At 40.7% G+C, this 27,390-nt stretch overlaps 1 protein-coding gene across 1 annotated transcript; it reads right to left on the reverse strand.

Moving 5' to 3' along the window:
• Nucleotides 1-21,178: 21,178 nt before the first annotated feature.
• Nucleotides 21,179-24,940, reverse strand: NPS (neuropeptide S). Its single transcript, XM_045809352.2, has 3 exons — nt 24,810-24,940; nt 24,617-24,698; nt 21,179-21,358 (listed from the first exon to the last, which is right to left on the reverse strand). The coding sequence occupies exons 1-3, from the start codon at nt 24,938-24,940 to the stop codon at nt 21,179-21,181; spliced, it is 393 nt and encodes a 130-aa protein (XP_045665308.2).
• Between the last annotated feature and the right edge of the window lie 2,450 nt (nt 24,941-27,390).

Here is a 27,390-nt window from a genome sequence, read left to right on the forward strand (position 1 = left end):
TTGGATTGTAGGATCTTTTTTGTCCTGAATGTTCTGAAATTTCATAATGTGTGCTCTGGCGAGGTCTATTTACAACTCTTACACTGCATGCTTGCTGTGTTTTTTCAAACTAGAAACTTGGGTCCTTCAGTTATGGGAAATTTTCTTGAATTATTTCATTGATCATTTCTTTCCCTTTGTTCTTTCTTTTGGGGACTATCATTATTTAAATATTGAACCTATGGAGTGTTCCTCTAATTCTTTCCTCTTATGTTACATTTCATCATTTGGTTGAGCTTTCTCAACTTCTCTTCAAATCTTTCCATTAACTTGTAATCTCTACTGCTGTGGTTTTTGTTCCCGATAATTTTGGTACTACTGTTGTTCCTTGAGTGTTCCTTTCTATTGCATCCAGTTCTTATTTTGTAGTTTCATTATACCCTCTTCTCTATGTAATAACATCACTGATAGTTTGGTTGTTGTTTTGCTTTGCTTTGCATTTTGATATTGTTGTTTTCTCTTCCCGTATAGTTCTACTTCCTTTCTCTAATCTAGAAACCCTCTTTTTTTATCCTTGTCAAAGAATAAATTTCCAGTCTTGGACCATGCAGGATGCAGGTGAGAGGGGTCACCTAACATGGGCGAGGAAATCTTGCTCTGGAGGTCTGATTGTTTCTTAAGCAGACTTCTAAAAATCCTCCTGATTTTAGCCACCTCACTTTAACCTACTTCCAGAGATATCCAGTGCCACCAATTATTAGGCTTTTGAGGGTTATGTGGTATGAGTCAACTTAATTCTAAAATTTTCCCACTGTCATATTAAAATTAAGTTTTCTAGGGTCTACTAAGTTATTTTTCCTTTTTTGTATTCTTTCTAACTTCCCAAATTGGGTTCCTGTTGTTTCCTCTCTCATTCTCTTTAGCCTTGTGCATTTATGCCTCTTTTTAAAACCCTTTTGTTGTGATTTCAGTGCAGTTGCTGGAGGATATAAACATAGACATATGTGTTTCCTCTTCCATGTTTACCTGGAAGGCCAACCAACATTTCTCTGCTAGAAGTTTTAAAAGTCAATGTCATCAGAAATCACTTTCTTATGTCTATCTCAAATATCACATAGTAATGTCTAACTCATTTTCTCTTGTCCCATTTTCCATGAAGATAAAAGACAGCTAATCAATGTCTTCCTTGCTTACATTGTCAAGTACTCTGTTAAGCCATTATCAAACATATATGGGAGTGATTCGTCCTTTTCATTAAGAATCATCTTAGTTTCTGGGGCACCTGAGTGGCTCAGTTGGTTGGGCATCTGACTCTTGATTTTGGCTCAAGGGATGATCTTAGGGTTGTGAGATGGAACCCTGTGCCGGGCTCCATGCTGGGCATGGAGCCTGCTTAGGATTCTTTCTCTCCCTCTCCTTCTGCCCCTCCCCGGCACCCCCCCCCAAAAAAAGAATCATCTTAATTTTTAATTTGCACTTAAGTGCACTCTAAGATTCATTGTGACTCCTTAGGTCTTTTTTTTTTTTTCTTAGCTCTATTTAATCTAGCTAGTCATTTCTTAAAATAAAGCAAGATATAGGTAAGTAAATAATTTATTCATGTAGTCAACAAGTGGAGTGGTTGTGATTTTCCAGTCACTGTGTTAAGTACAAGGATTGCAACAAGAAATGAGAAAGATATACCTTGTCCCCAAGGACGTCACATCCTTGTATAAATTCAGGTAGTCATTTTCTAAACTGACCATTGAAATTTGACATCTTTTGCATAAATTCAGGTGGTCATTTTCTAAAATGCATAAATTCAGGTGGTCATTTTCTAAACTGACCATTGAAATTTGACATCTTAGTGTTCTCTTAACTGGCTATTTCTCAAATGTGTGTGTGGTAACTTTGAATTCTCTTCTGAGGTTTTCTTCTTCAGTGTGACAATCCCAGTAACATCTCAAAAAATTGACAAAAAAACTAAATAATAATTTTGGATGATGTTTTGCTCAGGAGATGGGTTTAGATTTCAGTTCCCTTCAACTCACAATGGGAACATGGCCGGTCTTCTTGGCAAGTTAGTTATCTGTTATATGTGACATGGAAATGCCACTTCACAAATCTTTTCTTTTTTCCCAGATCCAAATGGGGATGTCATGGAAAAGTAACAACTCCATTTCCTTCTATTCTTTTATGATATGAAATTTTTTAACTTGAATATTTTATATTTCAAATATTTAGATTTGCCTACCATTAAACATTATGCTAAGTATTTATGTATTTATAAGAACCATGTTTGGGACATGGTTATTAATAAGGACATAGAATAAAAATTGAGAATGTGATGTATGAAACAAATCAATTGCAACTGCTATATTTTTTTATCAGGCTGGACAACTGGCATAAAACTTGCACCTCGCCAGAAATAAAAGAAGCATATTGAAGCTTAGAAATAAGCATGCACCCATGCAGGCTTAGTGGGCATATTTAGTAAAAAAAAAAAAAAAAAAAAATTACCTGAGCATTTCCTAATTACCCCGTGGGAGTGGCTACCCATGCCAAATGGGCTCACTGCTGTACATGGTCAGGAATCCAGGAAAAGACATATTCTCCAAGGCAAGCAACGCTGGGTGCTTCCTCTTCTGCCTGAAACACTGTGAGTTCTCCAGAGAAACAGAATCAGTAGGAGATATCTATCTATCTATCTATCTATCTATCTATCTATATATGGAAATTTATTATAGGAATTGGCTTACACAGTTATGGAAGCTGAAAAGTCCCACAATATGTCATCTACAAACTGGAGAGCCAGGAAAGCCAGTGGTATAATTCAGTCCAATTCAAGAAAGTGAGAACCAGGAGCTCTGATGTCTGAAGACAGGAAACATGGACATCCTAGTTCAAGTAGAGAGAGAGAGAATTCACCTTTCCATCATCTGTTTTTCTATTTGGACCCTCAATAGATTGGATGATGCCTGCCCATATTGATGAGGGCAGATTGCTTTACTGGGTCTACTGACCCAAATGTTAATTTCTTCCAGAAATACCCTCGCAGACACACCCAGAAATAATGTTTTACCAGCTATCGGTGTATCACGGAGCCTGTCAAGATAACACAAAATTAACTATCACACATCCTTTTTCCAGGGAAGGATAGAATGTCTGTGCCCAAGAAGAGCTAAGAAAGGCAGCTGGCCCAGGGGGAGTGTAGAGGTGACGTTGTCATGTCTTATCACTCAGGTCACCTGTGCTAGTCCAAAAAGCTGAGGGGAGGTGCTTACACATCAAGAATGACCAGCCCTGATGACCAAGTTCAGTCTATATAATATCAAAGCAACTGGTTGATTTAATTTTTCCCTACTGCTTTGTCCCGACATTTTGATGTTCTGTAGACCTTAGAGAAGACTCAGAGAAATGCTGTATTGGAATGACAGACCAATGGACAGTCCATCTCTGGTGCACCCCTGCGGGATTGTCTTTCCTGAATGGCTTGCTTCTAAGAAGGACCCTCCACATTGTTGTGTCATGGTTGTTTCTCCTAAATGAGGTTCATACATACATATGTGTGGTTCACACATGAGCTTCAACATGATATCGCATACCACAGTCATATAAAGGGGTTTTCACTCGTGGTTGCGGCCAAGTGATCCAGGGGAGGGCATCTCTCACTGAAGGGCTGAAGCTGTTAGATGAGCTCAAGGTAGCCCCACATCCAACTCTGTGAAGGAAGCATTTCCACAGAGTGAGAGAAGATTGCAGCCGACACGGGGAATGAGGAAAGCTGCCCGAACAGAGACCCTTGCTGAGGCTCCAGCCACAATCCTTTTTTTTTTTAATTTCTTTTTTTATAATAATTTTTTATTATGCTATGTTAGTCACCATACAGTACATCCTAAGTTTTTGATGTAAAGTTCCATGATTCATTACTTGCGTATAACACCCAGTGCACCATGCAATACGTGCCCTCCTTACCTACCCATCACCCCACTTTAATAATATTGCTAGCTTCCAACTTAAAGTCTAAGGTGGGTGCATCTGATGCTGGAGCCTTGAACGTCCTAGCATCCAGGAAGGCTTTATTTATTTATTTTTTAAATGTTTTTTTATTATATTATGTTAGTCACCATACAGTACATGCCTGGTTTCTGATGTAAAGTTCGATGAGTCATTAGTTGCGTATAACACCCAGTGCACCATGCAATACGTGCCCTCCTTACTACCCATCACCAGTCTATCCCATTCCCCCAGCCCCCTCCCCTCTGAAGCCCTCAGTTTGTTTCTCAGAGCGACAAATAAACAAATCATAAAATGGGCAGAGGATATGAACAGACACTTTTCCAATGATGACATACAAATGGCTAACAGACACATGAATAAATGTTCAAAATCATTAGCCATCATGAAGATTCAAATCAAAACCACACTAAGATACCACCTTATGTCAATTAGAATGGCAAAAATTGACAAGGCAAGAAACAACAATTGTTGGAGAGGATGTGGAGAAAGGGGATCCCTCCTACATTGTTGGCGGGGATGCAAGTTGGTACAGCCACTCTGGAAAACAGCGTGGAGGTCCCTTAAAAAGTTAAAAATTGAGCTACCCTATGATCCAGCCATTGCACTACTGGGTATTTACCCCAAAGACATGGATGTAGTGAAGAGAAAGGACATATGCACCCCAATGTTCATAGCAGCATTGTCCACAATAGCTAAATCATGGAAGGAGCCGAGATGCCCTTCAACAGATGACTGGATTAAGAAGTTGTGGTCCATATATACAATGGAATATTACTCAGCTATCAGAAAGAACGAGTTCTCAACATTTGCTACAACATGGACGGCACTGGAGGAGATAATGCTAAGTGAAATAGGTCAAGCAGAGAATGACCATTATCATATGGTTTCTCTCATCTATGGAACATAAGAACTAGGAAGATCAGTAGGGGAAGAAAGGGATAAAGAAAGGGGGGGTAATCAGAAGGGGGAATGAAGCATGAGATTCCAGCCACATTCCTTATTCAATATCCTCCTGACACATTCCTTTATTCCTGAAGCTCATTTGGGTTGGGTTTTTGTTCAAAAAGGGCTCTCAACCAACACTCCCACTACACGCCAGCAAATGCCATTTGGTGTTCCTCAGAAGCAGTTGTTACTGATTTCCTGTGCTTCTCCCTGCCTCCAGCACATGAAGCTGAAAGTTTCGAGAGGCCCGTAAGCCTCTTCCATTGGTGTTGCTCTTTCCTAGCACTCACTTAAAGCAGTTTTCAAATTAGAGTGAAAAACGGGAGAAGAAAAGGAAAAGAGAGTCTGCTGGGATCAAAGTTGCTTTGAAATACACAGAGCGCGTCTCTCCGAGCCAGCGACAATGAAGAGATCCAACTGCCATGCGGGGTCACTCCACCCTCAGAGGGGAAACTTCTTCCGCTGTTTGCAAGAAAATTTCTTTTTGAAGCGTGGAGCCAATTGAGGGCGATTTGTCACATTTCTTTCTCCACCGGTTTACTTGCGTACGTGCTGGGCTACTGCACTCTTTCAATAAGCCTCCTACTTAATGGCACCTGCTGGAGACAGGGAATGGCTCTTCTCCCCCTTCTCCTGCCCTCCCTCCTCCTTCTTTAACTCCTGTTTAGTAGAAGAAGTACACAACAGACTCTTGTGCATTAATAGGTTATCAAGTATCTTCCTTCACCAAGGATCTGATTGCCATGCAACAAGCCAAATGTTTTTCCTGATGCCCGGTAATATGAAAAATGTCTTATATGACTATGTCTATATCCCAAGAAAGCAGGATTATTATGTTTCAGTGTTTTATATTAGTGGTTTCTCCTGCATCAAATCCCAAAACCAATTACATTACAGCCAAAAAATCCCAAAACAACAACAACAACAGCAACAGACCCACAAAAATACCTAACACACAGGTCAGAGGGCTGTGCCTACAGTTTCACAAGGGTTAGAATTTTGGATCTGATACTCACAAGAAAGGCTGTAAGTGTCAACAGGATTGGGGTTAATAATAGTACATTATATGCTTAGTTTTCTTTGTGTAAATATTTTCTCAAACTTGAGTGCCATCCCAAAATTAAATGTGGAAAACGAAACTTATGCACATAACTTAAGCAAAGAAAATTTAGCTGAAAGTAAATAGACATCCCACACAGCCACTCTACCATAAGAATTCAAAACTCATGATTTTTTACAATATGCCGTCTAAATCTTATAATTACTTTTCTTCTTTCCAGAAACTGAATACCTTACTATGGAGGAGAGGAGGAAGGGGGGAACAAAATTAACTTTTCAACCCTATTCTTCTTAATTTTTGATGAATTCTGTTCCATCTGTCCAAGATTATTTCACCAAGCAGGAAAATTTTCTTTTCTTTCATTATGTCAAATTATATTTTGGAGATGCAAAAGCTTTTAATGACATTTTTCAGCACGTTTTAAACATACCCAGATGAAGGGGTTTCCTAACAGTAAATGATTTCCAGCCATAGTTTGTGTGTATATATATAATATATAATATATTTATTACGAGGTGGCATTAATCAGCAGGACCATGGCAAATGAAGTCTTATGGTTTAGACCTAGAAGGGGCTCCAAGTGAAATATAACCCTTAATGTGCAGGGTCCTAACGTGGAGCCCTGAGTTTCCTCTTGGGCTGTGCTTCCATGGGAAGCAGAGGGAGGAAGAGCAGAGTGGTGACTAGACATCAAGGGAGGGTAGTTGCAAGACACTTAGGCTCACGTCTGTACAACAACCCACATGACCCTCTAATTTGTTAGCGTAGTGTTTGTAGAGTGACTGAGCCATTTGGCTTGAATGACATAAAACACAATGTTCGCGTAAAAAATTACATGTCTTGTCGTATTTTATCCTGACCCTGGCGTGTGATGCTTGAGGTGTGCTATGCAGAGCACATCTCTCCATCACGGGCAGACAGGCAAGGTCATGGGCCCTGGTGTCAGGACTTACACTGCAGTAAATCACAAGAAGATGGATAGCTAGGTAGCCCAAAACAGAGACCTAACTGAGTTTTGATGTCAATGATGACAACTGTGGTGGCATTGATGGCAATGATGCCATATTGAGTATGATGCTGGGAGTAAAGGTGTTTTCTGAGCACTTTTTGAGCATCAGGCCTGGTACTGGGCTTTTATAGGTATCACTTCATTTAATCTTTATAAAACTCTGTAAAATAGTTACTATTATCAAGGATATTTTGCAGATTAGGGAACTCGGTCCTAGAGAAATTAGCAATGTGGTGGGCTGCCAGCTAGTCAATGCCAAGGCAGGATTGCCAACAGGGGTCTTGATGCAGAGCCCACAACCCTGACCGGGATTGGATGGAATCCAGCACATTCCAATCCCACCCGATGATACTCATTGATCTGAGGCCAGGAGCCCAGAGAGAGCTGCCTGCCCACGCTCGATTTGCAATGATATGGCTGTTTCTACTCCATAATTGAAGGATGGTGTACTTTAACTGTCATCTTGCAAATGTGTGTCCCTCCTACCCGGTACCACGTGCTGCTCCTGAAATGGTCACCCTTGAGACATTACAAATAAAATAATGATTTAACCTTCAAAAGTTCTTCTAAAATATTGGACGTACTTTTAAAATTAATTGGTTTTAAAAGTTACTAATGAAAGTATAACATCAACTGGAATACTGGCCCATCACAAAGTCCTATGAGGTGGAAACTTCCAGGACACCTGGCCAACGCATTCCATGTGCTCAGTGGTAAGCTCATGTATCCTCCCCTCAAAATCTAACATGCTAAAATTTTCTGTAAGTCGGAAAACAAGACAATGCTTATCATGAGACCTCCCAGAGTAAGACTACTCAGAAAGTATAGACTGATAATTAGCTGTTGGTCCTTGGCTTATTCTTACGGGTCTCAGTTTCATCAACTGTAAAATGGAAATTACAGTATCTTTCTTACTACGTCAATTCAGATATTGATGTGAACTCTCTGAGAGAAAAAAAAAAGAAAGAAAAAGAAAAAATGCCTTATCCAAAAGGAGGTCATTGGTTTTTTATAGTTCTAGCCACAAAATAAAACGAAAGAAATTTTAAAATCTCTTCCTCCTCTTCCTGCTCCTCCTTTATATCACCCTTTTTCATGCTCATTGGCAGGAGTTTATAACAGAAGATGCCACTGACTTTATTGTTCCTCACCCCTCCCCATTTGCACACAGTAGACATTTAGTGCACATTTGAGATGGAGCGTAATTCAGAGCTTTCTCAGACCCACTCGGGCCCCGGGAGCGTTTCAGCATTCACTCTGAAGCTGAGGGAAGGAAGTCTCCCACCTAAGAAGAAGGTAACTTTATATTAATTTTGCTTGTTGAAAGCTTTATGTAATACTTCTGGTGAAACAGCACCCTAAGGCAGGTTCCTCCGGCATGAAATGCTATGACCGAGTTATTAGAGAACATCAAAGTTATTTAGTGGAAACCAAGACCTGGGAGGAAGGGCCACATCCGGCCTCGGCAGAAACGAAGAACAACGCCCCCTGCTCAGGCATCCGAGCCACGTGGGCGTACGCAGTGGGATGGAGCTGCTTGTCGGCAGGCTGCGGAAAACTCAGCCCAAAGCTGTTCAAATGAAAGGGGATTTTATGGGTTCACATCGAGGGAAGGGCTAGGGTGGATATGTCTTCAGGCATGAGAGACGCCAGGGCCCCAGCCCTTGCCTTCGGAGCCTGGCCTCTCCCCACATCCCAATATCACTCAGCATCTTGTAAAGTCTTCCCTCATCATGAAAAGACAGTCATCAACCAGCACAGCTCTAAGGCCATGGACGAAAGAGGACTGTCCCTCCAGGCAGGTTCAACAAGGTTTTATGCTTCACGTGTTGATTCCTGCAACCATTCCTCAAGGGGAACTAAGTGGCCTGACCGGTCACTCCTGGAACTGGAGCCTAGTCCTCCTGGGACCACAGGGCCCATCATGAGCAAGTGTGAGTGCCCAAAGCACAATCTTCCATTACCATCCTCAGAAGGGGCCATGGATACTGAGTGGTGACGAACAGCCAGTGTCCACTACACACACCTGGGCAAAGCTTAAGGGCCTCATGACCACGTCCTTGCACGACACCCCCTTGATTCTGGAAGTGAAGTCCAAACTCTGCACTTTGTGGTTAAAAATCAGGCATCCTCCCCTCCCTAAGGAAGAGCCCATTTTATCAGCTCTGTTGCTTCCCATATTCCCGGCATTCTCAAATGTCATCTCTTGAAAACTGAAGGAAACTGCCAATAAAAAGAACTTAAATTTTTTTTGTTGTTATTTTTATCTGCAGAGATGTATGCTCCCTCCACAGGATAGTGCTTATGTGATCGTGACCCTGGTCTGAAGAGTCTGGATGGGGATTTGCATTAAACCAGGGCCTGGAGCCGTGCTGAGTAACTATTCAACTTGGATGTGGTGGTCAAGGGAGCTTCCTGAAATGACCCTTCTGAGAACAAAGAAACGATCTACACCAAAATTTTGCGCTCTGAGAACCAAAACTCTAGTTCTTTTCCTGTTTCCAGGAATCAACGATCCATTGCACTCTGCTACCCCATTAAGAATATGTTGCAGGGAGAATGCCTGGCATTTGTGTCTGGTTTTTATAACTTCTTTTTATCAGACGAGGAGCTAAGATTGAAGCCTCACTGCTTCGATGTTGGACAAATAGCAGCCTAAATTGAAAGTCTGGGTTAGGTCTCCAAAAACCAGTGCAATGCAGAGTACAGAGAAGATAGAGCCAAGAGGCTCAGAGCTAGAAAGAACACAATTTACACTGTCACAGATGAGGAAACTGAGTATAAGTGGTACAATTGTTTGGTCAAGGATATGCAGCTAATTTGATGAATGAACAAGGTTAAAAAGGCAATCCACGGCCTATCGGGAAGGCACTGCAAGCACTCACACGAAGAGAGCATTCAGTCAATGGAAACAGGGCTTGGAGTCAGGCACAGCTGGCTGAAGCCTTGGCTCCTCTGTGTTCTCTCTGGTGACCTTGGGGAATTTAATTAATCACTCCACGCCTCATTGAGATAATACTACTGATGTCATCGCTCTGTTGTGAGGATTAAGAGATAACTCAGGCTAAATGCCTAGCAAAATATTTGCCATCGTAAGCCCTCAAAATGCATGATTATTCTGAAATTTTATTTTTTAAAAAAGGAAAAAAAAGAGAGAGAGGGAATAAATATCCCAAAGCAGTCATTTTTTGGAAATCAAATAAGCCAGGGAATTTTCTTCACATTCTTAGAGGGTAAGAAGGACAAAAGATAAAAAGTGGAGAAAGATAGGAGAATGAGATTAAAATAGATCTGGTAGGCCTAAATAAAAATAAAGAAAGAAACAGTATTATTGCAGAAATTGAAAATGTTTCAGGAGCTGCCATGATCAGAATCGATCCTCTAGAAACCAGCTTAAAATTCAGGACAGAATGCAAAGTCACAGATAGCATCGAGGCCAAAGATAAAGAAACAAAAGAATGACAGAGAAAATGAGTGTACTGGACCCAACACATGAGCCTCCCAGATTCTGGGCTGCATACATCAGGGCCGCTTGGGAAGCCTCAGCTAGAGATGCTGCCCTCAGCCAGAGCAGACAGGCTGGACCAGCAGCCAACACATACACCTGACCCCAGGCCCACCTGCAGCCATTGCTCCCCATGCTGCTTGGTGTGCATCGGCAGGCAACCCACCAGGATGAGAAGCTCCCGCTCCTCCCACCACTTCCAGGCTCAGATGAAGCCTCACATGATGCGATGGGGCATACAGTTTCCTTGGCAGCTGTCTGGGGCACCGGGGCAGCACAGCCTCGGAAGACAGAGGAGTGAGTGCCCCGCTGGCAACCTTCAGTGAAAAGGAGCAAGTAGACAAATTTGACCAAAGTCTTGGTAGACACGTGATTGGCACCTCCGCCTCCTCTCCAATGACCTGCTCCAAGACCCAATGGCTCATGTCGCCACAGATATCAGCTGTGTTTTCTGATGCGCAATGATCAGCTCAGGGTGCACAACCTTGCATTTGCTTTTCCTCCTTCTTTGCTTCACCTCCACTTAGCTTTCATCCTTGCTGTCCCAGGATTGCTCTCCACACAAGGGGTTGCCATGAAGTTTTGCCCATTTTCTGTGTCCTGGGGAATTCGGACTAAGACAGAGATCAAAATGTGATTGGCATTGGAGACTATGTGGATCCTGGGTTCTACGAGCAGGAGAATAACCAATTAGAATTAAACAATATAAAAATGTAAGAAAAAAGAACTTTCGAAGAAGCACCATAACCCAGAAAATTAATAGAGAATGATAAAGGCTCAGATTTATCCTGGTAAGACTACTGAACTTTAAAGAAACCAGAAGACTCTTACAAAAATTCAATAAGAAATGGGTAACTTACTAGCAAAAAAATTAAAGACTGGGTAGGACTTACCAACAACATAGGATTCCAGGAGAAAATGGAGCAATCAAATGTCTACAAAATTTTGACAGAAAAAAATAAATGCTAACCTCAAAATGCTATACCCAACAAACTGTTATTTGTACCAGAAGTCAGCAGAAGGACATTCTCAATATGCAAAGAGGATTGAAATACCTTTATGAAAATACACTTGAGTGTATAATCTACCTCAGCAAGAGAGGAGATCCTGCATCAAAGATTTAAATAAAACCTTAAAACCTTTTATTATCTTGGAATGGGAACATTTTCTTTCCTGTAACCCAATAGCCAGAAACTGTGAAGGAGAAAAATGAAAGATACTTGGAAGCTAAAAAAACAAATAAAACAAAAATGTAATTACGAAATATGACAAAAATGCTTAATATCCTATTACATAAGGAAGTTCTAACATCAGTGAGAAAAGAAATCCAGCTGAAAAATGGGCCACGTACATGATAAGGCAATTCAGAGAAGAATTCCAAATGCATGTGTGTGTGTAGAGAGGCAGACAGACAGTATGTAAATGTTTATCCTCACCAGTAATGGAAAAATAAAAAGCGCAAGTTTAAACAACGTAACATTGCTTTTTACCTGTCGTGTCAGCAAAATTGAAGGAGACGGACAATGTCCAGTGTTCCTACAATGATATGTGTTCTGGGGGGCAATTTATCAATATATGTGGAAATTTCAAATGTGTATATCTCTTGACCAGCTTTCCCGCTTCTAGCAATTTGTCATGATAAAGCAATTGGCCAAATGTATAGAAGCATAAATTGTAGCATTTTTCCCCATGAACACAATATTGAATGATCTAAATGTCCATTAATAGGAGATGAGATGGTTTAGCTGATTGTGATATATGCACACAATTAAATACTATAGAGACATTAAACATGGTGGTATATTTTAACAGTCACCGACGTGGAAAACTCACCATGCATACTCTGGAATTGAAAAAACAGATTTCAGAACAGAAATTGCATGATCACATTTATATAAAAATGTGTGTGCACATTCCCATCCACATCCCTTAGGCATCTGAAAATGCTGAGGGGTTACCCATGGTAGTGAGATTAGGATTCTATTTTTAGCTTCTTTGTCCTTTTTTCCTGAATTTTCTAAATGTCTAATTTTTTAGTTTATAGTAAGATACATTAAAATGTCTTTACTTAAGAGAAACACTTAAGGGGCACCTGGGTGGCTCCATCAGTGAAGCGTCCAAGTCTTGGTTTCGGCTCAGGTCGTGATCTCGGGGTCCTGAGATTGAGCCCCGCCTCAGGCTCCACACTCAGTGTGGAGTCTGCCTGTACCTCTCTCTCTGCTCCTCCCTGTCCCCCCGCAAATATATCAGAAATCTTAAAAAAAAAAAAAAAGAAACAAACAAAAAAGTTTATGCCTATAGATTTTTACTTTTAATCAAGAATTTAGAATTCCTGTGAAGTTTGTCTTTATGTAGTCCACTTTGGTTGTATGTATCAGTGTCATAGAAATGAATAGACTGTCCAGATGAGACAAGCAGACTATTCGTTCAGAGCTTGCTATAGCAAGGGAGTCGGCCACCATCGTTCGGCATTTGGCAGAGACTCACAAGGAGACAGAGAAGAGAGCTTTAGAGTGGGGAAAGGGAAGGCTTAGGTATGCCCTAACTAGAGGCTGGGGAAGCTGGAGGCAGACTAACCAGAAATGGGGCATCCTCTGTGATTGGTTTGGGAGCATATTTGGCTTTCTCTGCTGGCTTTGAGTTGGAAGTGGGGGGAAAATAGAGAAACTGGAGGTGGTTGATCGAGTCCTGAGTATTCTGGGCCGATTGCTGCAAGATTGGCTTTCTGGGCTGGTTGCTGCAAAGGTTGCATTGTTATATATGGTCTGGCCATTGCTGTCTGTATATTCGTTCTCTCAGCGTACTTCAATAATACACATTATTTGGCCACACTATTTCTAAAGAACATAGGAAATTTTCCCTGGACTCAGTCATACCAACATCGATATTAACCTAGCAATATATTTGGAATAATATCTGATCTACATTCCCATCATTGACAAACAATAGCTGCTTCCAGTTCTTTACTGACTTAATTTGTAGGGTGAGTTATACACCCCATTTTTTAAAGATTTATTTATTTATTTGTGGGGGGAGGGGCAGAGGGAGAGGGAGAGAGTCTTAAGCAGACTCTTGCCCTGACTGTGGAACCAGACGAGAGGCTTGATCTCACAACCCTGAGATCATGACCTGAGCTGAAACCAAGAGTTGGACACTCAACTGACTGAGCCACCCAAGCACCCCTACATGCAATTTTCTGTGCACTGTTAAACTGGAATGTTCATCCTTCTGCTGCAGCTGGCTGCCATTTATGGACCATTCACAAGGTTGATCACTATGTTACATGCATCACATGTACTATTTCACTTATCTCTTACTACGACCGTATTGTGATGTCACTCTGGGTTCCATGTTATAGATAAGGAAACTGAGGTTTGGAGGAGTCCAGGATGCTGTCCAGTCACAGCTTATTAAGTGGAATGCTTTGGGGCTCACATATGTCTAAATCCAAAGCCTGTGCTTTTAAATCTCAAGCAGCATGAGACCCCTTGGAACTGACTGACTTGACCACACACCTGGGTTACCAAGCCCAGAGGAGCCGAGAGAGGGGATGCAATGTACCAATATTGAACTGCAGCTCTTGTTTCTTAAAGGTTATATAAAAAACTTAACCCATAATCTTTTATGTACCTGGAGGGTTTCCATCATGGTGGCAGGAAGCAGGATTCTAGCTAATGTCATCCTTTGGCAGTGACAATAATTCAGTTTGATAATTACTAACCTGCTTGCCCAAAATTGCGAAAAGTCCCATCACAGATAGGAGGACAAGAGTTACAAACCTCCTGTAAGCTGTCTTCTCCAGTAAACCTTTTAACACTTTTACTGTTGTATATGGAAATACACAGTCTGTGCGTCATTTACAGATAGGCTGCTTTGTGATGTTATATCTGTGTTTACCAAGTGTGTAGGCAGTGCCTTTGTAATTTTAAAATTTTCTATTTGAACTGGATCCAGTCATTTTCTAATTGCTTCTTGGTTCTTTCCTTTGGGAACACATTTCCCCATGGGAAACATACCTTGGAAATTTCAAATATACCTTCTTTTTCATTCACTGGGTCCTTTTTCCTTTTTTGTTTACTTACTCACTGTAATGTCCCTCCCATACTCCAGCGGCAGCCAGTTTTTCTTGACCAGGCTGGGCCATACCACATGCCGGAAACCCCCCAGGAAATGGCATCTTTCTTAAGTCTAACTGGTCAGTGCTCCATCTCTGGAGTAAGACCACCCAGGTTTGCATCTTGGCTCTACTGCTCACAAGTTGTGTGACCTTGGGCAGGTTACTTAGCCTCTCTGCACCTAATGCCTTATCTGTAAAATGGGATTAAGAAGAGCGTCTCCATCAGAGGTATTTTACCATATTTTTAAAGTTGTTATGGGAATTGAATAAGCTCATACACGTGAACACTTTAGCCCATGCCTGGCATATAGCAGGACTTGAATAATGTAATCTTTAATATATGTTTAAGCCTTAAAATGAATCTAAGACTTTATTCCAAGGTTGTTTCATAGGACATGAGTGTGCAGGTCAACCACATGGTGGGGAGAAGAAGCTTGGCTGAGGGTCATAAACTTGTGGATGAAGCACCTCACAGACCCTTCCTTCCAGACATTGCCCACGTACAGTCAGTCACATGTGATATGGTTCCTCCTCTTTCTTAGGGCTTCAGTCTAGAGTCTAGAGATAGATGGTTATCTCCCCTAGCCAGGGTAGTCACCCATAACTTCTGTGGTGTAAATACTCTAAAGTAGACCCATGATCCCCATTTCCTGGTGTTCATACTCTTGTGTAAACCCATCCCTGTGAGTGTAGACAGGACATGTGGCTTACTTTTAGGTAGCAGAATACATCAAAGGTGATGGGATGTCAATTTTGTGATTATGTTACATAAAATCGCAATGTGAATTTTCTGGAAGATTCTCCCCTGGCTGGTTTTGATGAAGCTAGAAGCCATGGTGGGGAGCCCACCTGGCAAAGAATTGATAGCAGTCTCTATGAAGTGAGGGTGGTCTCCCTCCAACAGCCAGCAAAGTTTTGAGGTAGTCATGTCTTCAGCTACAAAGAACTGAATTCCGCCAACAATTGCATGAGCATAGAAGTAGCTCCCTCCCTGGCTGAGCCCTGAGACCACAGCCCCGGGTAACACTTGGATTGCAATCTTGTAAGGCCCTGAATTAGGGGACCCAGTTAAGGTATATCTGCATGCCTGACCCTCAGGACATAAAAAATGGTATTGTTTTCAGTCAGTAAGTTTCTGGGAATTTGTTATGTAGTAATAGAAAATGAATACATTGTATTAGTCAGTGTTCTCCAGAGAAACAGAGCCAATAAGATGTATATGGAGAAGGAGGGAAAGAGAGAGAGACAGAAACAGAGGGACAGAGTGATTATAAGAGATTATTATAAGCAACTGGCTCATACAATTATGAATGCTGAAAAGTCCGGATTCAGGAACACCAATACTATAGTTCCACTCTGAGTCTGAATGCCTGAGAAACAGAAGAGCCCATGGTGTAAGTTCCAGTCTGATCTGAGTCTGAGAGCAGAAGACTTGATGTCCCAGCTCACAGACAGTGAGGTAGAGAGAGAGAGAGAATTCTTTTCTTACTCAGGCTTGTATTCTATTCAGGGTTTCAACAGATTAGATGAAGCCCATCTACTGTGAGGAGGGCAACCTGCTTTACCTAGTCTGAGGATTCAGATGCTGATCTCATCCAGAAACATACTCCCAGACACACCCATAAATAATGTTTAGCCAAGTGTCTAGGCACCCCATGGCCCAGTCAAGTTGGCACATAAAATTAACAATTACATGTACCTTCTCTGATTTCTCTTTCTTTTTCTTTCATTCATTTCCTGACATTGTCCTCTGGGTAATACAAACCTGCCATTTACCAGGTATTTGACCTTGATCCCCATGAAGAATATCACTGGATCCGTCTAAGCTTCAGTTTCCTTGTCTATATATGGGAATAACAACATCCCAGTGTGTTCCCACAGAGCTATGGAGGTTATAAATGGGACAGGATATGGAAAGCACTTGGCACAAAGCCCCAAACCTGGTAAGTGGGAGTTTGTTTATTACTGTGGAGGAGTCTGTTTGTAACCACACACAGAGTCCCACTTAGTAAAGATCTCTTTAGATTGATTTTTTGCAAGTGTGCTTCAACTAGAGCCTTAACAGTTGATGGGCAGAGGTCAGCCAGGAAGATGTCAGCCAAAAGGCCCAGGCTCAGTGTCCACAGCCCATTGTGGAAGGCGGAGCTCAGGAACAGAAGGCTCAGCAGCTGGTCAATGCCTGCAGGACCTGGTGCAGGTCTTTGTTATCCCATGGAGAGACATCCGGCACCTGCACGCCTGGATCCACCACGGTCTGTGCTCCAGGAAAGAGATCCTGCCAGCTGTCTCACTTTTTGTAGGACAAGCAGGAGAATAGATTTGTTAGCCAGGGAGAAACAGACTGAACTGGAGTGTCAGCTGCTCAGGAAAGCTTCATACCCCAGAAGGGGGGTAGTTGAAAGTGGGCACAGCACTCAGGAAAAGGAGGAGGCATTGGTCACACGGTTAATTTTAGGTAGCTCAAAGGAGCTGTCAGGCCACCCAGAAAACAATCTTTCCTCTATAGAGAGGAAGTAAAGCAATAATTTTCCATTGACAGTGAAACCCACCTCTACCTTAACATGAGTCCGCATGAATATTAGCAGAGAGAAATGAGTCCAGATGGGAGGGGCAGAGAGCAGCCACCTGGATATTTGTTTTTTGCTGTTATTGTCCGACAGGTGAAAAAGATTTGAGAATACTGAGTGTAAAAATGGACTTTGAGTCAGATTGCTGTATTTTGAGTCTTACTCTATGTGGGAAATGAAATCCAATTGTTTTCAGATTTTCCTTCCCTAAAATATTGCTCCTTCCTGGGAATGCTCAAAAATGAATGAGGCTAAGTGTTTGGAGTGGAAATTTTGTTAGCCAACATCCTTGTTTGGTTTTTAAAGTTTCTGCATTAGAAATAGATTGCCAGGAGAAATAAAATGAGATGAGCATCCCAAAATTCATGTGTGTGAGTTGAAATCCTAATTCTTGTATTTCTTTGCTTGGGTTTTCTACCCATAAATTCACACACACATGCATCACTCCCTCAAAATTTGGGACGCTGCTATGGAATTCTCAGTAAATGTTTGTAAGAACAAAATGCTCCTCATTCTAACGTAAAAGAATTCAGTAGAATTTCACCTTCAAGGTAAGTTTTGGGGGTGCCTGGGTGGCTCAGTCATTAAGCGTCTGCCTTCAGCTCAGGGCGTGATCCCGGAGTCCCGGGATCAAGCCCCACATCAGGCTCCTCCACTGGGAGCCTGCTTCTTCCTTTCCCACTCCCCCTGCTTGTGTTCCCTCTCTTGCTGGCTGTCTCTATCTCTGTCAAATGAATAAATAAAATCTTTAAAAAAAAAAAGATAAGTTTTGGTTCATGGGATGAGAATCGTCATCTCTCATTAGGATTCTTTGAGTACCTTGGAGAGCGACAGTTCTCCCTTCCCAGGGTCCTTGCCCAATCAAGGGCTCCAGCTCACAGTGTAATTATATCCCAGGGTAGAAATGTGAAACAGGCAGGGAAGGAAGGGAATCTGAGTTCCTGGGTGTCAATCACAGAAGGAATTACTGCTGCTATTATTGAGACTTACTAGGTATGCCTCTTATTTCTCATGCTTACAAATTAATGATGGCTAAAAGATATTTTTGATAATGTCATTTCTCTGCTCAAAACTCTTGAGTGGCTTTCCATGCCATTCTGAGGAAAAACAAAAGTTCTGACAAGACTCTGCATAAATCCCCTCCCCATCTGGTTTCATCTTTTACACCCTCTCCCTGATCACTCCACTGTAGAAATTTTGGAATTCTTACTACTCATTCTCAGCAACACCTTCCCTGACAACACTATCCGAGATTATACCAACACCCTCCACCCTCCCTCTCCCTGTTCCTACTGTTTCCCCTTACCATTTGTCACCATCTAACAAAACTATCATCTTTTCTCCAACTCCCCTCCCACTTCAATAAAAGATCAATAAGAGCAGGAATTTGGTTTGTTTTCTTAATGATTGCATTCCAATTGCCTAGAACACTCTCCCTGGAATATACTAGGTGCTCAATAAATATTGGTTGAGTGAATGAATCACAAATGATTAAGCAAATAAACAATCCTATAATGTCAGTGGTACTAACGGTATATCATAGGTGATGAAACTTGGGCTCAGAAAGATTCTAGAAGCTTGGGCAAGATTGTGCAACTGAGTAAACACTGTGCTGGGATCCAAGGAGGTCCATGTGGCCCAAGGGTGTGTGGCATCCTGCCTGCCCAGTCCTGCTTTGTGCACACCTTCTCCACACCAGCATCCTCCCCCCAGGTGCCCATGAACTTTATGAGTTGTTTGTCTTGTCTTAAAAAAAATCTCTCCAGATAAGAAATGAAACTTAAACAGGTTAAGGTACAGCTGACCAGAACTAACTCACAATGTTACTCCTCCCTTGGGATGTGTGGATTCTGAGGGCCTCCAAAGCCTTGCCTGAGGCAGCTGGCTCTGAAGGTGAAATTCAGGCCTCCATCAACACTCCCACATGACAAGGGAAGGGGAAAGAGTCATTAACAACTGGTGACCAGCTCATCTCCACCTCCTGTCACTCAAGGCCATTCTCCATGCGGGCTTGGGAGCAGGCAGGCTCAGGGCCCTGCAGAAACTGGTGTCAAGGATTGAATACAGTGCCCTGGCCACTTCGTTTCTACACTGGCTTAGGGTTTGCTTTCCCCAAGGTTGACATGGTTAGCCTTTGGTCACCTCTCTAATGACACTATCCAAACATGACTTAGAAGTACTTTTCATCTTAAACACTTTATATTCCTAAAATCTTAGCAAGAGGTACAATTTCTCATCAGAAAGTAAATTTCCCTACTGCCAGCTTTTCCTTTGATATTGTTTTTAGAGTGCCACTATTTTTTCATAGGCCTTTTTCCCCCTGAGGTTAGAATGATATTTTAGATCCAGAAGTGCGAAACAAAATTTTCCAATTATTACTCCAACCAATCCATATAAATGCAAATAGAAAATCAGGAAGATTCTTTTGCAACAATAATCTCTTCCCTATACACGATGCCCAATTGACACTGCACTAACCATGAGCATATTAGTGCAGTAACTATTTTTCAACTTCGCAGGAGTAAATAACACTTATTGGGCTAGCTAATTAGCCTCCCTGCCAATAATGCCAGGCAGATAAAAAAAAAAAATCTAGATTCCTCGACAGTCTGCTGTCAGACTTTCCAGTTTATTGAAAGTACTTTGCATCTCATCCATCAGGTCTCATGGTGCTTCAGAGCCTGTGAGCAGACAGGACGTTCCTAACAGATAAATTCTTTCACTGCATTTCCAGGTGCTCCAAAAGAAGTTTGGTCATAGAGGGTAGGGAGGGTGGAACTGTGGCTGGCCAACTGGTTAGATTTCTAAAGCTGTCCCCATAAGAACAAAGGCAGGGACCACAGGGAGAGAAAGCAAAAGGACATGAGGGTCTCTAGTCCATTTTAAAGTGCATGAGGACTTCTTCACCTCATCTGTGTCTATACACATAGAGTGAAGTGGAAAACATAATGATTTTCTTGGTCAGAATGTCCTTAGCGTGTTGCAGAATCAGACATGCACATACACATTTATTAAAGTCAGGCCTTTGAAGAAATAACCCATCAACCAATGTTGCATTATCTTTTTAAAAGAAGTGATGTCAGGGGACACCTGGGTGGCTCAGTTGGTTAAGCATCCTACTCTTGATCTCAGCTCAGGTCTTGATCTTGGGGTAGGGGTTCATGCCCCATGTTGGGCTCCATGCCCACTTTAAGAAAAAAAAAAAGTAACGTCAGGAGTTTCAGCAGAAGGAAAGTCCAGGTCTTTCCTGGAGAGGGAGGGAGTGGGGCATTAATCAGCACAATTTGGGGGAACTGGCTCACAAACCATTCCCCCACACCACAGGGCAACCAGCAGACTCTCTGTTGTCATTATTATTACTGGCAGTGTTTCAGTGTTTTAAGATAAAAGGAAATCACAAACTTCCAAGCAAAACAAAAATCAGTGTCCAAGTATATTTGTTGGAAAGAACAGCAAGAGTTACTCCCACAGGGCACAGGTGATGTTTGTTTCTGGTATCAATCAGTTGATTGAGGAAAATACAGTGGTAGCATGAATCTTAATTTTGGCTAATCTCACAAGACTCTTTTAGAAGCTGAAATAGTACATCCCAAAAGAATTGGCCCTGCTGAGTCATTTCAGAAAGTCGTACTTAAAAGAAAAAGAAATCAGTATTATGATATTACAGTATTACAGGCAGGAAAGAAATCATACCATTGTCATTACAGTAAAAAATGCTCATACTTTCTGGCCAATTTAAGATCAAAGCAGATGTGTCCATCCTTAGCCAGGGAAGTTGCTAACTGATCACATAAATAGTTTATTCTCTTGCAGGGGAAGTTTGAGGCAGGTTTACATTTTTTAAAACTCAATTTACTCTGTACCAGCTCAGAAAGAAATGATATTTAAGAATTGAGAGCACACCAATACTTAATGATAAAGATGTAACTGACTTTTAGCACACTAGTCACACTCTACAAAGTTTGAGATTAATTCCCAGAGTCCTTTGCACACTTATTCATGATTTTGCTCTTCGAAAGGAAGTTTTTTTCATCCCTGTGCCAACTCCATTGCGAAAGGACCTTTTCATAAATGTCTTCTCAAAAATGGGCTTTAGAATATCTAGTCCGTCGCTCCTGTCCATCCTGGTTGGGCAGCTGTTCAGCAGGATGAGAAAGTAATCAGATTTTCCAGACACCTGGCAATTCAGATGGGGGAGGAGGGAGAGAATACAGCTTTAGGGTTAAAAGTTTATTTCAATAGTAACAAGCTTCAAAATCTTAAGGCTATAAATCCAATGTCTCCAAACTTTCTGAGGGAGAAATTTTGCTAGAACACAACATATACTTTATCTAAATACAAAATTTTATTCAGAGCTATCTACTCTCTTGTCTAATTTTTTTACTACTTATGCAATTGCTGTCATTGGGGACTTACATCATACACCATTCATAGTTATTTTGTTGCTCTTACTTGATAAAGAATCTTTCAAGTGGCACTCATTAGTCCTGGGAAGTTTTTTAAAAATCACTAAGAAAAACAACCCACGATAACCAAACTTCAAGTTTCAGTTGGAGACACTTTCCCTCTGAGATTTGTCCTGGGCCATTTAGCAAGGCTCTCCATAAGGCTATTTTGCTACTTGGCCAATAGCATCTTCATCTTTTGACTTTGGTTCAGTTCCTCATCAGTGGTTTGAAGGCCCAGATAGTGTAGGGGGCACTTAGTCTTGAAAGAAGTACATGTCTGGAATCAAGAGCTCAAACTGACCATGGAGTATGTGCAGTTCAACCCCATACTTTCCAGATGAAGAAACCAAGTAAAGAGCAAAGGGCCATGTCCCAAGGAATAGGGCTGGCAGTTCCAAGAAGCGGGCCTGACCCAGAGATCAAGTAAGAATTTTCAGCACTTGTCTTACGTCCCCTCCTTTGTGGTTTCAGAGGAAGCACACGGTGATGAGGTACGACTGCAAGTTCCAGCGACAAATGGAGCGAAGATTTATCAATGATCTTCTTTGTGGGAAATCCTTTATGTGCATCATCTCATTTTATCCCCTCAGAAAGCTCTATGTATGAAGTGGTATTATCATTTCCTCAGTTTTATTTTTTGTCATTAAGAAGAAATACATTTATTTATTGTTTTATTATGTTCAGTTAGTCACTATATAGTACATCATTAGTTTTTGATGTCGTGTTCAATGATTCATAAGTTGCATATAAATGAGGAAATTAAATGGCTTGTAGGTAGGACACCTGGGTGGCTCAGGTGGTTGAGCATCTGCCTTCAGCTCAGGTCATGATCCTGGGGGTCCTGGAATCAAGCCAGGCTTCAGGTTCCCTGCTCAGTGGAGAGTCTGCTTTTCCTTCTCCCTCTGCCCCTCCCTCTCCTTGTGCTCTGTCTCTTGCTTTCACTCTCTCTCTCTCAAATGAATAAATAAAATCTTTTTAAAAAAATGGCTTGTAGGTGAAGCAGGGAGTTGAGTGGAAGCACCTGACTCCAAGCCCATTTCTCAGCCACATGAGAGCAATAAAAGAAAAAGGGGGCTGAATGGTTTTGTTATAAGGAAAGAAACATACTACAGAGTAAAAATTACACATTTTTGCCTTTACTGGTGCAGGAACACACGTGTGGTTTCAGGTTACTTTGGAAATTGAAATGTGGACAGAGTGAAAAAAAAAAAAGTGCCTACCCATGCCTGGGTAGGTTACTGAAGGTTCCAGTGGTCAGAGCACCCAGGCAAATCATTCCCATTAGCCTCTGGGAAAAAAAAGATGGGCATTTTTTTTTCTTTCTTTGGACCTGGGAACAGGCAGACAGAGTTTCACAAATATTGGTCATGGGAAACCAATCAAAAACTCTTATTTGAATGCCCACTATGTGTTTTTCCCTGTGTTAATGGAGGAAATCTAAGCATGATATAATGCCATCTATTTTAAATCCCCAGCAAGGAGGGGCCTATGAGTCATTTCAGGAAGGGAAGCATTCCAGTTCTTTCCAGAAATACTCATGATACCACCTTTGTATTGCAAAAGAAATACATCACTTCTGGTTAAAGATGCTGAAAACATCCCTAAAAAGATACTGATGTACTTTGCTAATCATTGAAGGGAGTCCTTGCCAGAGCTGACTTTACAGAATAATATGGTATACTTGCTTAGTTGATGTACTTTATGAAGTTCACAACAAATATACAAGAGTCTATGCATCATTTGTCTGTAATTACTCATCTTAAACAGTCAAATTGGTACCATTGCTACATGATGGAGTTATATGAGAATGAAATTGTCACATGCAAAAATAGAAATATGGAAAATGCATGAAAAGAAGAAACATTTCATTTACGGGCAAGCAGATTTGTAAGTACATTAGAAGAAAGTACATTCTTAATTAAAAAAAAAAACCACACACAAGTGTCTCTTGTTCAACAGAAATGTCATGAATAAACCTTCGGGAAAAGAATAGAAAGTGATTAGGAAGACACTTGAGAAAATATACCAATTTGCGGGTTGTGACTCAACAGCTTGATCAATATGGTTGGTGTCTTATAGAATCAATGACTCAATTAGTGTTGAATGCTCATAGGACTAAATCAGGAAAAAATAAGCTAACTAAAGTAAACAAGCAATAGAAAAATGACAGATGCAAAGATTAGTAAGAAGACCAATAATATAAACAGCTAGATCATTCTGTTTGGACATATATCTATTATTTAGGATTTACGTAGCATCTCATTATCCTAAAAGTAGTTTCATGAATTACATTGATTCAGTAATTGCAGTATTCCAGGTTAAGTTTCAGTGAATACAGAACATTATCAGTGACAAAAAACATTTTAAAGTTTTAAACAAAGTATTGACATTAAAACAACTGAAATATCATGTAGAAGTAGTATTAAAAATTCCAAAGAAAGACATTCATTTTCTGAATGTTTTGAACAGTTCAATGATTAATGTTAGACATTCAATCAATATTCTTGAATAAACACATGAATTAATATTTTATGTGATATTTCATTGAGAGATGGTATTTTATCTATATTCTCTATTTGAAAAAGTTACCATTTTTACAAAATTGGTAAACTCACTATTTTTAAAAAAACTGATACATTGTATTTGTAAGAAATTTTCAATGGTTAAATGTTCACTTTGATCATGAGTGGACGCGTGGAATAAATAAATTGTCGTGAGCAAAACTATGTACATTTTATGCTGAAATGCATGCTTTTCAATGCAGGAGCCAGCTCCTAAATAATTCAAAACAAATTTTAATAAGTCTAGCATTATTTTTGTCACATAAATGCATCTTTTCACTAATTTCATGACTCTACTTATTTGTTTTCATTGAAAGCTCTAATAAGAGAAATTACTTTTCTGTCACATATTCCTTGAGATTACTTTGAACTTAAACACTTACGAGCCATCTAGTCAAGCATCAAAAATAGAGGCAAAACTCTTACCTTAGAAGCTGGAACTGGATAACACCAGAACACATGCATTGTAGAAATCAACAGAAGTAGAATAAGGCTGAATTTTAATGAGCTGTAGGGTAGGGGGAAAAAAAACCTAAGATTAGTTTCATTTAGGCAACTATAAGTAAAAAGGCACATATGAACTCAACAGTTTTCTTTGTGGAGAAAGGTAGTCTTTTACCTAATCATTTTGGATTTTCCGAAATTTCTGCAGACTGGTGGTTTTATTGCCAAATTCCTCACACTTACTGTCAGATCCTCCTTGGGTGACCCTTTTATACCAGAAAAGTTCAGGAGTAAAAATGTCATCATGTCTCATCATATGTGACTAATTGGTTCTTTTTTTGTTCTTGTTAAGTTGGAAAAGGACAATAACACACAGGCATTGTCACTGAGCTACCAAGGATTGACTTCATTTAAAGTTTGCCATTAAAAACGTCCTTCAATAGCATTGTCTTCTACACTGTGTCATTGTGACATAGATAGCTAGAGGTCTCAAAAGAAACCACAAGTTTGTTTCACTTAGAGTTTAACACTTAAGAAAGATGGCATTATTTCTTTGGGTGTTCCAGCATCATGTTCCAGAGACTAACACAAAATACTTACAGGAAAAAGAACATCCACCCTCATAATGCACACAGATTGTTTAAATTTCCCACAATGGATTTCCCTCCTTTCGGACTTTTGAGGTGAAAGCAGGGAAGCAAGTATCACGTCCCTTTGTCACTGGTCACTCAGATAAAGGAAGCGCACTGCATCTACCCCTTTCCATGTGCATACCCAGAGGCCCAGTCCCAGAGTTCTGAAAGAGCTGCCTGCCATGGCCTCCTTTTTTCTCTCCAGGGCATAGAATGTCTCCAGGAAGCCTTTGCTGTCCTTGCAAACCAATGGGCATCCACATTAATAAATTGATTCAGGAGCGCTAAGTGTGAACAGATGTTGCTGAAGCTTACAATAGGGAAAACATCAAGGAGGTGCTTTCTGCTTGGATAACCAGTGTTTCTGAGATGGAGCCAACATTTTTTTAATACAAAGCAACCGAGGGAAATCCTTGCTTCCTCAAGGGGATCAGCACCTTTTGGAGGACAAAGCTGTCCTGTGTCTGGGACATTTGTTACCTATTTGTCAGTGCTACATCCCTTTCTTTAGGGAACCGCTGCTTGGTATGATTCTCATGTAGTTGTCCGTCATACAGTCGTTCTTTGCCTACCACAAGGAAAAGCAGGTCACCCAGATTCTCAAGAGAACAAAGATCACAGGGTTTGGTGCCAAGTTGGGAGCTGAGGTCTGTGATCCAACATATTTATCATAGTCTTTTTGGGGATATCACATGGAGGTTGGGAGATAAAGAGCTTTAAGAACACCAAAAACTAAACACACACATTTCCTTTTGGTGTCTCATTAAACCCAGCTAAAATAAACACTTAAGAACAAAAAGAATGGAAGAGAAGATGACAGCAAGTGTTTTGTTGAGTGATGAGCAATTGACCAATTAGATCCTGAGAAGAGCTCTTATTTAAATAGTTTAATGACAAACCATCAGCAGTCTTAAATCTTCATGGAACCAGTTGCTTTTGGATACAGTGAATGTGGTACTTAAAAGAAGAGGATCAGCTGGAAGTTTAAGACATGACTCAATTCAATCCCACAACCCCTCTCCACTTCCCATGTCCAGACAACTGCCCCAGCAGAGGACTATAGGTCTATTCTACAGAAACAGTAAAGCAGAGTGTCTCCCGACAGAGGGAATCAAGTGGTGGTGTTAAGGGGTTACTTTTCTGAAAACAAAGGTTGAACAAATGTTATACTCAGTGCTGAGACCCACGGGTCTCTTCCTTGGCACAGCTCACGCACACTGTTAGACGGGTCTTTACCCTCCAGACAAGTGAATGGAACACCTTCTCTGGGGAATCTGCCCAGCTCAAGATGAAAAACCTAGAGATACAGACATTAGGTTTCCCTCATAAAAGTAGCCCAGGCAAGTGAAAACCACTAAAGTCCAGGGCTAACAGTACCCACTTGCACACACACAAAATTTATGGATGTTTTAGTGCCTCATTCTTCATATAAACAGATAACTCAGAGATGCAACTGAAATGAGTACAGGATATTTACAAAGGCCAAACTGGTAAGAACAAAGAAAATGGGAGAGAAGTCCATAGCAACACTGTTTTATCCTGAACGATAGAAACCAACAAACAGGAAGTAAAAGTAACTTGAAAGAAAGAAGAGAGAATGCAAGAGAAGAAAACTTAAAAAAAAAAAAAAACCTAACTAATATTCTCCCAGAGAGAAGAGAAGATATTGTGTCTATAAAATAAGAAAAGAAAGCTATATAAAGCAAATCATTTAGAGGACAAAAAGGAGCTCATGAAAATTAAAACTATAAAAAAAGACTCAGTAGAAGGATTGAAAGACAGGTTTGCATAAATCTCCCAGACATTACAGAAAAAAGGCTAAGGAGAAAAATTAAGATAATTAAAGAATAGTACCCATCCAGTAGTTCCAACATATAAATAATAGGGATTCTAGAAAAGAAAATGGAAAAAAATGAGAAGAGAGGGAATCATCAATAAAGACATTCAATAACATTTTCTGTAACAGAAGATACTGATTTTTGGGAAGGGAGGGACTCATCAAGTGTCTGGCACTACAGATAAATTTGACCCATACTAAGATACACCATCATAAAATTTTTGCATCCTACAAACTTCCAAATTACCAAATTACAAAGATTGAGACACCAGAAGTGTTTTGGAATT

The sequence above is a fragment of the Ursus americanus genome, chromosome 6 (genome assembly GCF_024610735.1).
Source record: "Ursus americanus isolate L20-20 chromosome 6, mUrsAme1.1.p, whole genome shotgun sequence".
Taxonomy (NCBI): Eukaryota; Metazoa; Chordata; class Mammalia; order Carnivora; family Ursidae; genus Ursus; species Ursus americanus.